This window comes from Taudactylus pleione, unplaced genomic scaffold, assembly GCF_031769625.1.
Source record: "Taudactylus pleione unplaced genomic scaffold, aTauple2 ptg001781l, whole genome shotgun sequence".
Lineage (NCBI taxonomy): Eukaryota > Metazoa > Chordata > Amphibia > Anura > Myobatrachidae > Taudactylus > Taudactylus pleione.
Window position 1 is genome coordinate 1,410,453 of NW_028286178.1, and position 12,698 is coordinate 1,423,150.

A 12,698-nucleotide genomic window follows, 5' to 3' on the forward strand; every position below is an offset into this window, starting at 1 on the left:
AGAATCAACTCCAGACCTTTTACCTGCTTAATTGATAATGAAATAATGAGGGAATAGCCCACAACTGTCCATGAAATAGCTTTTGAGTTGATAGTCCCATTACTTTTGGCCCCTTAAAAAGTGTGAGGCACATATAGAAACCGTTGTAATTCCTACACCGTTCACCTGATTTTGATGTACTTACCCTCAAATGAAATCTGAAAGTCTGCAGTTAAAGCACATCTTGTTTGTTTCATTTCAAAGCCATTGTGGTGGTGAATAGAGGCCAAAATCTGAAAATTCTGTCAATGTCCCAATATTTATGCACCTGACTGTATATAGTTCAACAAGGAAACCGCACTCACAAGCCTCCAATTTCCTCAGCTGCTGGGGTGCCACATCTCAGGGAAGTCCATCTCACAGAGACACCCAGATATATTGAGAGTATATTTGGAGAGCACTCACCAGACTAAAAGATTTTTATGCAAAAGGTAAAAAGTTTTTAATCCATATAAAGTCAGTCGTCGACGTTTCGGCTCACAACAAGCCTTTGTCAAGACATAAATCCACCAACACTAACGAACAGCAACTATTCGTTAGTGTTGGTGGATTTCTTATTGATGTCTTGACAAAGGCTTGTTGTGAGCCGAAACGCCGACGACTGACTCTATATGGATTAAAAACTTTTTACCTTTTCCATAAAAATCTTTAAGTAGTCCAGTGAGTTCGTTTTCTCTCTCTCTCTTCTCCCCCCCCCCCCTCCCAAGGGTGGGAGCACTGCTGCTTATAGCTGTTTATTACTGTGATTAAAAACTCCCAGACACAAATAGGTTACACTATAATGCACAAAATATAAAAAAGGCCAAAGGTTCTATATGGCACCTAAAATCAAATGCGCAGACGCTTTAAGTGGTTACTGACGCTTTATTATACAGATTTATTAGACCATAAGTGATACAGATAATCACTATATACGTCTCCCATCACACAGCTGGTCAATGCTGAGGGGTTATTGGCCCTGGTTAGACCAGGCTTTGTATCGTCTTTCTGTTACGTTCTGTGTATTTCCTGACTTATTGCGCTATACGTATAACACCTCGGTCATTTCTTACTGACACTATTACAGGTTACATTATATTATTAGTAGGGAGAGTGCCCCAAAATATAGAGAGAACTTCCTGCTTCTATAGTTGCTACATGTGTAATGATAATGCAGCACCAGAGTCTGCTCCAGCTGTATTATAGTAACAAAAGGATCTGCTCCACCCGTATTATGCCAATACTGAGGCCTACTCCACCTGTATTAGACCAACTCTGGGGTCTGCTCCACCTGTATAATGGTGATGCAGCACCAGGGTCTGCTCCAGCTGTATATTAGTAACAAAAGCATCTGCTCCACCTGTATAATACCAACACTGGGGAATGTTCCACCTTTATAATGATAATGCAGCACTAAAGTCTGCTCCAGCTATTTATTAGTAACAAAAAGTTCTGCTCCACCTGCAGTATACAAACATTGGGGTATGCTCCACCTGTACTATGATAATAATAAATACCATCACCTGCTGCTTATTCCTCCTGCTGGAAGCGTCACCCGGAAGTTGAAGTAAATAAAAGAAACGCCCCCTCTACATAGCCCCGCCCCCTCATCTCCATGTAGTTATGGCTACTGTCTACCCCGCCCCGTATCATAGTGACCGCCCTCCTCTCATTCCCCTCAGTGCGGTGATTGGCAGCAGCGAGTAGCCAATCAGACGGCACAAAGTAGGAAGGACGTCCTGTAACTAGAAGCCACCGGCAACTGCCGCTCACAGCTTCATCACTAGAGTAACATCAGTATAGTCTAATGGTGTCCTCATGTACGGTGACCGGCGGCCATATTGTTATAGTCCCCAGTCACAGAGCAGAGGGGGCGGGGCCACAGGGGCTTTAGCTGCCATTTTGTTATAGACATTCCTGACAGCCAGAGCCAGGTAACGTCTCCTGTATATATTAATTATATTATTATTATATAGGGGAGAGGGGACTGTACAGTGATATATGAGGGGGAATAACAGCTTCCAGCACACAGTGATATGTGGTATTATTATTATTATATAGGGGGAGAGGGGACTACAGTGATATATGAGGGGGGATAACAGCTCCCAGCACACACTGATATGTGGTATTATTATATAGGGGGGAGGGGACTGTACAGTGATATATGAGGGGGGATAACACAGCTCCCAGCACACACTGATATGTAGTATTATTATATAGGGGATAGATGACTTTACAGTGATATATGACGGGGAATAACACAGCTCCAAGCACACACTGATATTTGGTATTATTATTATATTGGGGAGAGGGGACTGTACAGTGATATATGAGGGGGAATAACAGCTTCCAGCACACACTGATATTTGGTATTATTATTATATTGGGGAGAGGGGACTGTACAGTGATATATGAGGGGGAATAACACAGCTCCCAGCACACACTGATATGTGGTATTATTATTATTATATAGGGGAGAGGGGACTGTACAGTGATATATGAGGGGGAATAACACAGCTCCCAGCACACACTATGTGGTATTATTATATAGGGGGTAGGGGACCGTACAGTGATATATGAGGGGGAATAACACAGCTCCCAGCACACACTATGTGGTATTATTATATAGGGGGTAGGGGACCGTACAGTGATATATGAGGGGGAATAACACAGCTCCCAGCACACACTGATATGTGGTATTATTATTATATAGGGGAGAGAGGGATCCGTAGAGTGATATATTAGGGGGAATAACACAGCTCCCAGCACACACTGATATGTGGTATTATTATATAGGGGGAGGGGACTGTACAGTGATATATGATGGGGAATAACACAGCTCCGAGCACACAGTGATATGTGGTATTATTATTATATAGGGGGAGAGGGGACTGTACAGTGATATATGAGGGGGGATAACACAGCTCCCAGCACACACTGATATGTGGTATTATTATTATATAGGAGATAGGGGAATGTACAGTGATATATGAGGGGGAATAACACAGCTCCCAGCACACACTGATATGTGGTATTATTATATAGGGGAGAGGGGACCGTACAGTGATATATGAGGGGGAATAACACAGCTCCCAGCACACACTGATTTGTGATATTATTATTATATAGGGGGAGGGGACCGTACAGTGGTATATGAGGGGGAATAACACAGATCCCAGCACACACTGATATGTGATATTATTATTATATAGGGGGAGGGGACTGTACAGTGATATATGAGGGGGAATAACACAGCTCCCAGCACACACTGATATGTGGTATTATTATTATATAGGGGAGAGAGGGAACCGTACAGTGATATATGAGGGAGAATAACACAGCTCCCAGCACACACTGATATGTGGTATTATTATGTAAGGGAGAGGGGACTGTTCGGTGATAAATGAGGGGGAATAAAACAGCACACAGTTATATATGTGGTATTATTATATAGGGGGTAGAGGACTACAGTGTTGTATGAGGGGGAATTAAACAGCTGCTGGCACTCACTGATATGCTGTATTTTTATTATTTAGGGGAGAGGGGTTCATAAAGGGTCATTCCATATCAGTTCCCCCAAAACAAATTAATTGTCCGCCACTCTTCTCAGATTTAAAAAAAAAAAAAATGTCATCAGAGCGGATGTAATCGTTAATTTCCAAAACATTGATTTTTCAATTTATTAAACTATTACTAATCGCGACTTATTTATTCAGTTTATTTCAAGTATCATGGCTGTTTATTAAGGAATCTCCATGAAATTTGGAGGCTTAAGGTAACCAAATTACTTTATCTGCCTTACTTTTCGAATTGCAACAAAATTTCAAGATTTTGGAACAGAATTAAAAATGCAAGGTTAAATCAACATTAGATATACCCATTTTTTGGGAATTACTGGAAGACAATATACACTGTCTGCTGACACGTGACCATTACAACAGGTTCCAAACAAGGGGAAAATAATGTTATTGTTGACTCAGCTTCAGTTATGTTTACGTTTTTACACTTCTAGGTTTCTTATGTTAATTATGGATGCTGTACAACAGTAATCAAATGTCAATTTCATACTTTTTTTCTCTCCACTATAAAACAGAGTACCATGCTGATTTTTTTTTTGTGGTAGTAATGTTAACCTTTCTTAAGCACCTAAATAAAATTGAGATATCTAATGTTGCTTTAACCTTGTGTTTTTAATTCTGTTCCAAAATCTTTAATCTGTCCTGTAACTCGAAACGTAAGACAGATAAAGTAATTTAGTTTGGATTTTTAGATTCTGAGAAAAAGTTACCTTAGAGGTCCAAATTTCATGGTGATTCCTTAATAAACACCTGTGATACTTCAAATAAAGTGAATAAATAAATAGACATTAGTAAATAGTTTAATAAATTGAAAAATCTATATTTTGGAAAAGTCAGACAGTTGAGATATTTGGCAGAAATAGTTTTTTTTTTTACATTATCTGTCAACTAAAAATTTTTATGGAAATTCTGAGTTGGGTGGTGGACACACCAGGTTAAACTGGTGTGGAATGACGTTTCTTCAAATCATTAATATCGGACTCATATCAATTAAGTTCTTCGAATTCTTCGACATCGGTCCAAAATCGATCAAGTTCATCAACATCGGATTCAAATCTATCAAGTTCTTCAATTCATCAACATCAGTCTCAAAACAATCCAGCTCTCAATCAGCATCATCGGTCCCAATCCGAGTCTGCCCATTCCTTCAGTATTTTATGTCCAGTTCCATTGCAACCTCGTGTTCAATAAAGACTTTCTATTCCTGTTCTCACCTTCGGGCCCATCATCCACTGCCGTATCTCTACCTCCTCACATCTATACTTGAGGAAGTTGTGGCTCAAGCCACATAAGTTCATCCACATCTCTTAAATCTCTTCTTTAACCTCCCACACCTGTTCCAACCCAAACCAACCCTCCGGTGTGACAAATGTTATGTAACTGGATACTTATAATGACAGGTGTGTAGTCAGGAGCATAGTGAAATATAAAATGTTATTGAAACAAAAACATAATCCAGGCAAATTACAAAAACAATGGTGCACTCTGTAATCGATGAGGCAGATTAACATGCAGCAATAGGAGGGACAGCTTGCAGAGGCCCAGCTGGCTTTAGCTGCACAGATTATGGGCTGGAGGTATACAGAATGGATACAAGCAAAGGTATAAAGCTGCAGAGTAGATGAGACAGACTCATGGACAGCAGTGGAGCTGCAGTTTGCTGAAGTCCAATAGACTGGATATCAAGTTCAGGCCGTGGAATACAATCCAGGGAAAACAATCAATGACCAGCAGGGGGCATGGTCAGGGGCAGGAATAAATAGTCTGTGAGGCAGGTGATAAAAAGTGGAGTAATATTAACTCCTGTATGTGAGGAGACAATGTCAGATACAAAATAAGGGCCAGTGTCCTAACACCGATGTAACTTATTTCTAGTGGCGCAAAGAGATTTTGATATATGTCTCTTGGAGGAATAAGGCCCCCGGCCAGGAGAGGAGCATTGGTGTAACCTTATGCAGTACAGCATTGTATGACAGCCCCTGAGGAGTCTTATGGAGCTGGTACACAGGAACCTCTGACAGACACTGACCAGGGCTCTATGACTGGGGGGGAAGGGGAGACTTACTGATCACTCAATGTTACATGTCTGACTGTGTTACATGTGTTCTCTGTGATGTCTGTTATATTTATTCTATTTCTTTCTAGAAAGTCCTTCTCTGAGGAACCAGAGTTTTATTACACATCACACGTTCTGTATTCTCACTGATTCACTGAGGATGGACAAGAACGGCAGTCACCGTACTGAAAGGCTCTTACAGCTCACCCTGGAGATCATCTACGTGCTAACTGGGGAGGTGAGAGGGCCTGGGGCTATCACACAGACGTCACTTCTATCTATAGTAATAATACAGGAACATGACTGGGGAGGTGAGGGGATCTGGGAGTGTCACAGTGACATGACATATCTACAGTAATATTACAGGGACATGACTGGGGAGGTGAAAGGATCTGGGAGTGTCACAGTGACATGACATATCTACAGTAATATTACAGGGACATGACTGGGGAGGTGAGGGGATCTGGGAGTGTCACAGTGACATCACTTATATCTATAGTAATAATACAGGGACATGACTGGGGAGGTGAGAGGATCTGGGGGTGTCACAGTGACATCACTTCTATCTATAGTAATAATACTGGAACATGACTGGGGAGGTGAGGGGATCTGGGAGTGTCACAGTGACATGACATATCTACAGTAATATTACAGGGACATGACTGGGGAGGTGAGAGGATCTGGGAGAGTCACAGTGACGTCATTTATATCTATAGTAATATTACAGGGACATGACTGGGGAGGTGAGGGGATCTGGGAGTGTCACAGTGACATCACTTATATCTGTAGTAATAATACAGGGACATGACTGGGGAGGTGAGGGGATCTGGGAGTGTCACAGTGACATGACATATCTACAGTAATATTGCAGTGACATGACTGGGGAGGTGAAAGGATCTTTGAGTGTCACAGTGACATGACATATCTACAGTAATATTACAGGGACATGACTGGGGAGGTGAGGGGATCTGGGAGTGTCACAGTGACATCATTTATATCTATAGTAATAATACAGGGACATGACTGGGGAGGTAAGGGGATTTGGGAGTGTCACAGTGACATCACTTATATCTATAGTAATAATATAGGGACATGACTGGGGAGGTGAGGGGATCTGGGAGTGTCACAGTGACATCACTTATATCTATAGTAATAATACAGGGACTTGACTGTGGAGGTGAGGGGATCTGGGAGTGTCACAGTCACATCACTTATATCTATAGTAATAATACAGGGACATAACTGGGAAGGTGAGGGGTTTTGGGAGTGTCACCGTGACATCACTTATACCTATAGTAATAATACAGGGACATTACTCTGGAGGTAACAGGGATCTGGGAGTGTCACAGTAACATCACATATATCTATAGTAATACCCTAGCAGCAGTTAGCCACTCTCAGATATTAGTATCAGTCCCACAATCCTCCCTGGAGTTGGGATTTAGCACATTGCTCGCAGTATGTTATTTAATTTTTTTCACTGACACACAGATGTCAAAGCTACAGGAGATACTATATATTCTACATTTTCCTATATATAGGAGACTGTTACAAGACTTTTTATTGTGAAATAGTCTTCTTGTATATTATGCAAAGTTATCACCTGAATAAACACCCCCATTTAAGTGGAGCTTAATTGACCATCTCATTGTTGTCTCCCCCAATAAACAGGATTACACAGTAGTGAAGAAGACATCTGGTGAGTGTGAGATACCCAGCAGCCATCCCCCTGTGTCAGGAGGACTCAGCAAGACCCAGACCCCCATCATGGTGCCTCCACCTCACTCACTGACACATGAGAGACACAATGACCAGAAGATCCTGGAACTCACCAACAAGAACATGCAGCTGCTAACTGGAGAGGTGACTGCTGGAATGGGACATTATACAGTAACACCGGGGGATGTGTTTGGGTGATGACTGGGAGAGGTGACTGCTGGGAATGGGACACTATACAGTAACACCAGGGGATGTGTCTGGGTGATGAATGTAACATTGTGTGTGTCAGGTTCCTATAAGGTGTCAGGATTTCACCGTCTATGTTTCCATGCAGGAGGAGTATATAGAGGAACACAATGATCTATACAAGGACGTGATGATGGAGAAGCACCAGCCCCTCACATTACTGGGTAAGAGGAGACTGTCATTTATTGTACAGGGGAGAGCAGGTATGGGGGCCTCTTATATATATATATACATCATCTGATAATCACATATATACAATGTACTCAGTCACTGTTTGTCCCCTACAGATGGACCCAGTAACAGAAATACCCCAGAGAGATGTCCCCATCCTCTTTATTTTCAGGATTGTACAGAGAAGAATCACAAGATTCCACCTGAGCATCAGGTAGCTGAGATTTTTGGTCTCACCAATATACTATAGAGACTGTCACTATATGATCTGTAGAGCAGCTGTGTGTGTTTTATTCACCGATATTATACTGTATACTCTCAAATAATGACATCAGACTTTATGCAATTTTTTATTATCTGATTTAGGGTGAAGATCTGATTAATATTATGATAAATTATATAGATGGAGAAGAAAAGACATATGTGACTGATAATAAGGCAGAAGATATAGAGGGAGAATCGGAGACGTATGTGACTGATATTATGGCAGAAGATACAGAGGGAGAAGAAGAGACGTATGTGACTGATATGAAGGCGGAAGATATAGAGGGAGAAGAAGAGACGTATGTGACTGATAATAAGGCAGAAGATAGAGAGGGAGAATCAGAGACGTATGTGACTGATATTATGGCAGAAGATACAGAGGGAGAAGAAGAGACGTATGTGACTGATATGAAGGCGGAAGATATAGAGGGAGAAGAAGAGACGTATGTGACTGATATGAAGGCAGAAGATATAGAGGGAGAAGAAGAGACGTATGTGACTGATATTAAGGCAGAGGATATAGAGGTGGAAGAAGAAAAGTATATTATGGGTGATCAGCAGTTTACAGAGGAGGAAATACCTACAGATATCAGCACACGTGAGTAATAAACACATTACAGAAAATAGTCACATACTGTATTCTACTTTCTCAGTCACTGCTACATTCTCCTCTGTCAGTACAAACTAATGAGAGGAATGTATCTTCCCAGTGTGAAGTCAGGAGCCGTCAGTCCCTATTATACTGCTCTCCCCCTCACATCATGTCACTGTGTGTTACTAGCCCAGAGATCTGACCAGTCTACTCTCCACACTCTCTGGTGTATCTCATACATCAGGAGACATCAGCCCCTATTATACTCCTGCTTTCCCCCTCACATCATGTCATTGTGTGTTACCAGCCCAGATATCTGACCAGTCTCATCCCCATACTCTCTGGTGTATGTCATACATCAGGAGCCATCAGCCCCTATTATACTCATGATCTCTCGCTCACATCATGTCACTGTGTGTTACCATCCCAGAGAGCTGACCAGTCTCCTCCACACACTGTCTGGTGTATCTCATACATCATGAGCCATTAGCCCCTATTATGCTCCTGCTCTCCCCCTCACATCATGTCACTGTGTGTTACCAGCCCAGAGATCTGACCAGTCTCCTTCCCACACTCTCTAGTGTATCTCATACATCAGGAGCCATCAGCCCCTATTATACTCCTGCTCTCCCCCTCACATCATGTCACTGTGTGTTACCATCTCAGAGAGCTGACCAGTCTCCTCCCCACACTCTCTGGTGTATATCATACATCAGGAGCCATCAGCCCCTATTATACTCCTGCTCTCCCCCTCACATCATGTCACTGTGTGTTACCAGCCCAGAGATCTGACCAGTCTCCTCTCCACACTCTCTGGTGTATCTCATACATCAGGAGCCATCAGCCCAAATTATACTCCTGCTCTCCCCTTCCATCATGTCACTGTGTGTTACCAGCCCAAAGGGTATGCAGTCGGGAAGCCGGCAGACCTAGTCCCGACAGCCGGGTTCCCGACTGCTTAATCCCATCGAGGGTTAAATGACAGGAGTCTAAATCTAGACGCCTGTCATTTTACCGACGCCAGATGACCGGCGCCCGGCCTTCCCGAACGAAGGGATGCCGGGCACCACTGCGGATAGCCGCTGGGGGGAGGGTTAGGTTTAGGGCTCCCGGGGGTGACTTAGGGTTAGGCACCCCCCCAGGAGGTTAGGGTTAAGCTAGGGGGAGGGAGGGTTAGGCACCCCCAGGGGAGGTTAGAGTTAGGCGAACCCCCGGGGGACTTAATTTTAGGCAACAGGGTAGGTGGGGTTAGGTTTAGGCACTTAGAGGGGGGATAAGGGTTAGGCATTTGGGGGGGGTTAGGGTTAGGCACCCTAAAGGAGGGTTAGGGGGTAGAATATGTTAGTACTTACCTGGGGACGATCGGGATTTTCATCCTGTTCGGGCAGCCGCTGTCGCAATTTGAACCGCCAGCCAGGAGTCAGCGGTAAATCATACTGACTCCCCCCAGAAATCTGACCAGTCTCCTCCCCACACTCTCTGGTGTATCTCATACATCAGGAGCCATCAGCCCCTATTATACTCCTGCTCTCCCCCTCACATCATGTCACTGTGTGTTACCGGCATAGAGATCTGACCAGTCTCCTCCCCACACTCTGTGGTTTATCTTATACATCAGGATCCATCAGCCCTTATTATACTCCTGCTCTCCCCCTTACATCATATTACTGTGTGTTACCAGCCCAAATATGCTCTATATTAGACAACGCAAACGTCACACGAACTTGACCTCACACACACAGAGCTATAACGACACTCCGGTCATTCAACAATGGCTTCCTCCAGTCTCTGCGCTTGGATGATCTGTACTTTTGCGCTTTATCTGCTGACCAGTCTCTGTATCCAGCTCTGTCCTTCTGCCTACTTCCTCCTCCTGCTGTTGCCCATCTGTGCCCTGCGACATTCCCCTACCCTATCCTGCTGCCTCCCCTGCTCTGTGCTACCATCATTCTATGTAGCTCTGTCCTATCGCTATCCTTCCCTCTCAGCGGTTATATACAGTGACTCATTACCCTAATTTAGTAGCATGAGTCTGTTGGGGCTACTCTCCCTGAGAATGACCAGAGGACCATATAGAAACTGCTTTTGCTACATATATATCCACCTGGAGAACTTTGTGTAGTGTGGACGCATTTGTTGGGAAACTTGTGGGCTAATTACCATGTGCATCTGTGAGGGCGGTCTAGATGGATTTTGTGGCTCACCAACGTCACTGGCTAATGAGGCTTCCTGCTCTGTGATAATGGCTAGGGAATGTTGCCCAGCAAAGTCTGCATTTGGGGGGAGATATACATTGGTGATATGCCATCTGCCTGTCCCTGGGGCTGGATCTATTAATTTAAACCAATATGGAATGTTTGGAGTTTGTATGTGTTTCCTCCAACCCTCCAAAATTATAGTGGTAGGTTGATTAGCTTCTGATACAAATTAACACTAGTGTGTGTGTATATGTGTACATATGGTAGGGAATATAGTTTGTAAGCTCCACTAGGGCATGGCCCCATGTGAATTACTAAATATTCTCTGTAAAGTGCTTCTCAGTATTTCTGCGCTGTATAAAGAGGTGTGAGTAATAATAATACAGTTATTGTATTTCCAGCAGATGGACACACAAGCAGGAATGACTTGGAGGAAGATCTCGTCTTGTCTACAGATATTAAAACAGAATATAACATCACACAGGAATCTCCAGGAGATAATCCTGTTACACTAAATATACATCCAGTACATCACAGTGCAGATATATCATCTGATCCCTCTAATTGCAAGGACTGTTATCCTGATACCTCAGTGTTTGTTACATATAGTGCAGCTAATACACTTGATAAAATATTTCCATGCCCAGAGTGCTGGAAATGTTTTACACATAGGTCAGACCTTGTTAGACATCAGAGAAGTCACACAGGTGAAAAACCATTTCCATGTTCTGAGTGTGGAATTTTTTTTACACGAAAATCAAATCTTGTTACACATCAGAGAAGTCACACAGGGGAGAATCCATTTCCATGCTCTGAGTGTGGGAAATGTTTTACACAGAAATCACATCTTGTTACACATCAGAGAAGTCACACAGGTGAGAAAACATTTCCATGTTCTGAGTGTGGAAAATGTTATACACATAAGTCAGACCTTGTTAGACATCAGAGAAGTCACACAGGTGAGAAACCATTTCCATGTTCTGAGTGTGGGAAATGTTTTACACGGAAAACAGGTCTTGTTATACATCAGAGACAACACACAGGTGAGAGGCCATTTCCATGCTCTGAGTGTGGGAAATGTTTTTCACATAAATCTGCTCTTGTTAGACATCAGCAGTCACACAAGAGAAAAGCTTTTCTATGAGCTGATACAAAACAAGGTTGTAGCAACACTGCAGATAATTGGGATGTATCATTAATATAAAAAGAGAAGGGATGTACACTACTAGGGAAACCTAAACAACAATACATAATTTAAATAGGGCTTGATATAGATGCAATAAAAATGTATAGTACTTAATATGAAGACTCCTAGGGGCAGTGACAGATTTTGCCATCTGTGCCGTCAGGAGGTGATCTGGATGTTCTAACTGAATTTGCTCCACCCAGATGGTTTAAACTAAAAAAAACAAACTCCTCACTATCACCTGATACATCTGTGGTCTTTTAGACTAGATAGACAAGAGTCCCTTCACTTGGTCCTACCGACCACCTAGATATTTGTTATGCTCCTCCGTATGACTTCACATATGTAATTTTCTACCTTTTTATTTAACTATATGTGTGTGTAAGTGTATATGTATATGTGTATATTATATATACATATATATATATATATATATATATATATATATATATATCCTTATTAGTATATTTAGGCATGTGGGTGTGATCATATATTGAACAATATTGCAAGATTTTGCAATCATCAACATTAGAACTATACAATATGGGATTATTATGTCGTATGTATAACGTGACCTAGATCCCAGTGACGTGCATATCTTCACCATGTCAACTCTTACTCATTTGTTACTGATGTAACTAGTCATGTGATTGTGGGTTACCATGCAACT

At 42.4% G+C, this 12,698-nt stretch overlaps 1 protein-coding gene across 1 annotated transcript in view; it reads left to right on the forward strand.

The window, feature by feature from the left end:
- LOC148436385 (uncharacterized) overlaps positions 1-12,404 on the forward strand; it is a 155,132-nt gene extending 142,728 nt beyond the window's left edge. Inside the window, exon 14 of the mRNA XM_088464952.1 lies at positions 11,802-12,404. Coding sequence (XP_088321078.1) covers positions 11,802-11,986 — 185 coding nt within the window. The 3' untranslated portion in view covers positions 11,987-12,404. The remainder of the gene's footprint in view (positions 1-11,801) is intronic.
- Positions 12,405-12,698: the final 294 nt, after the last annotated feature.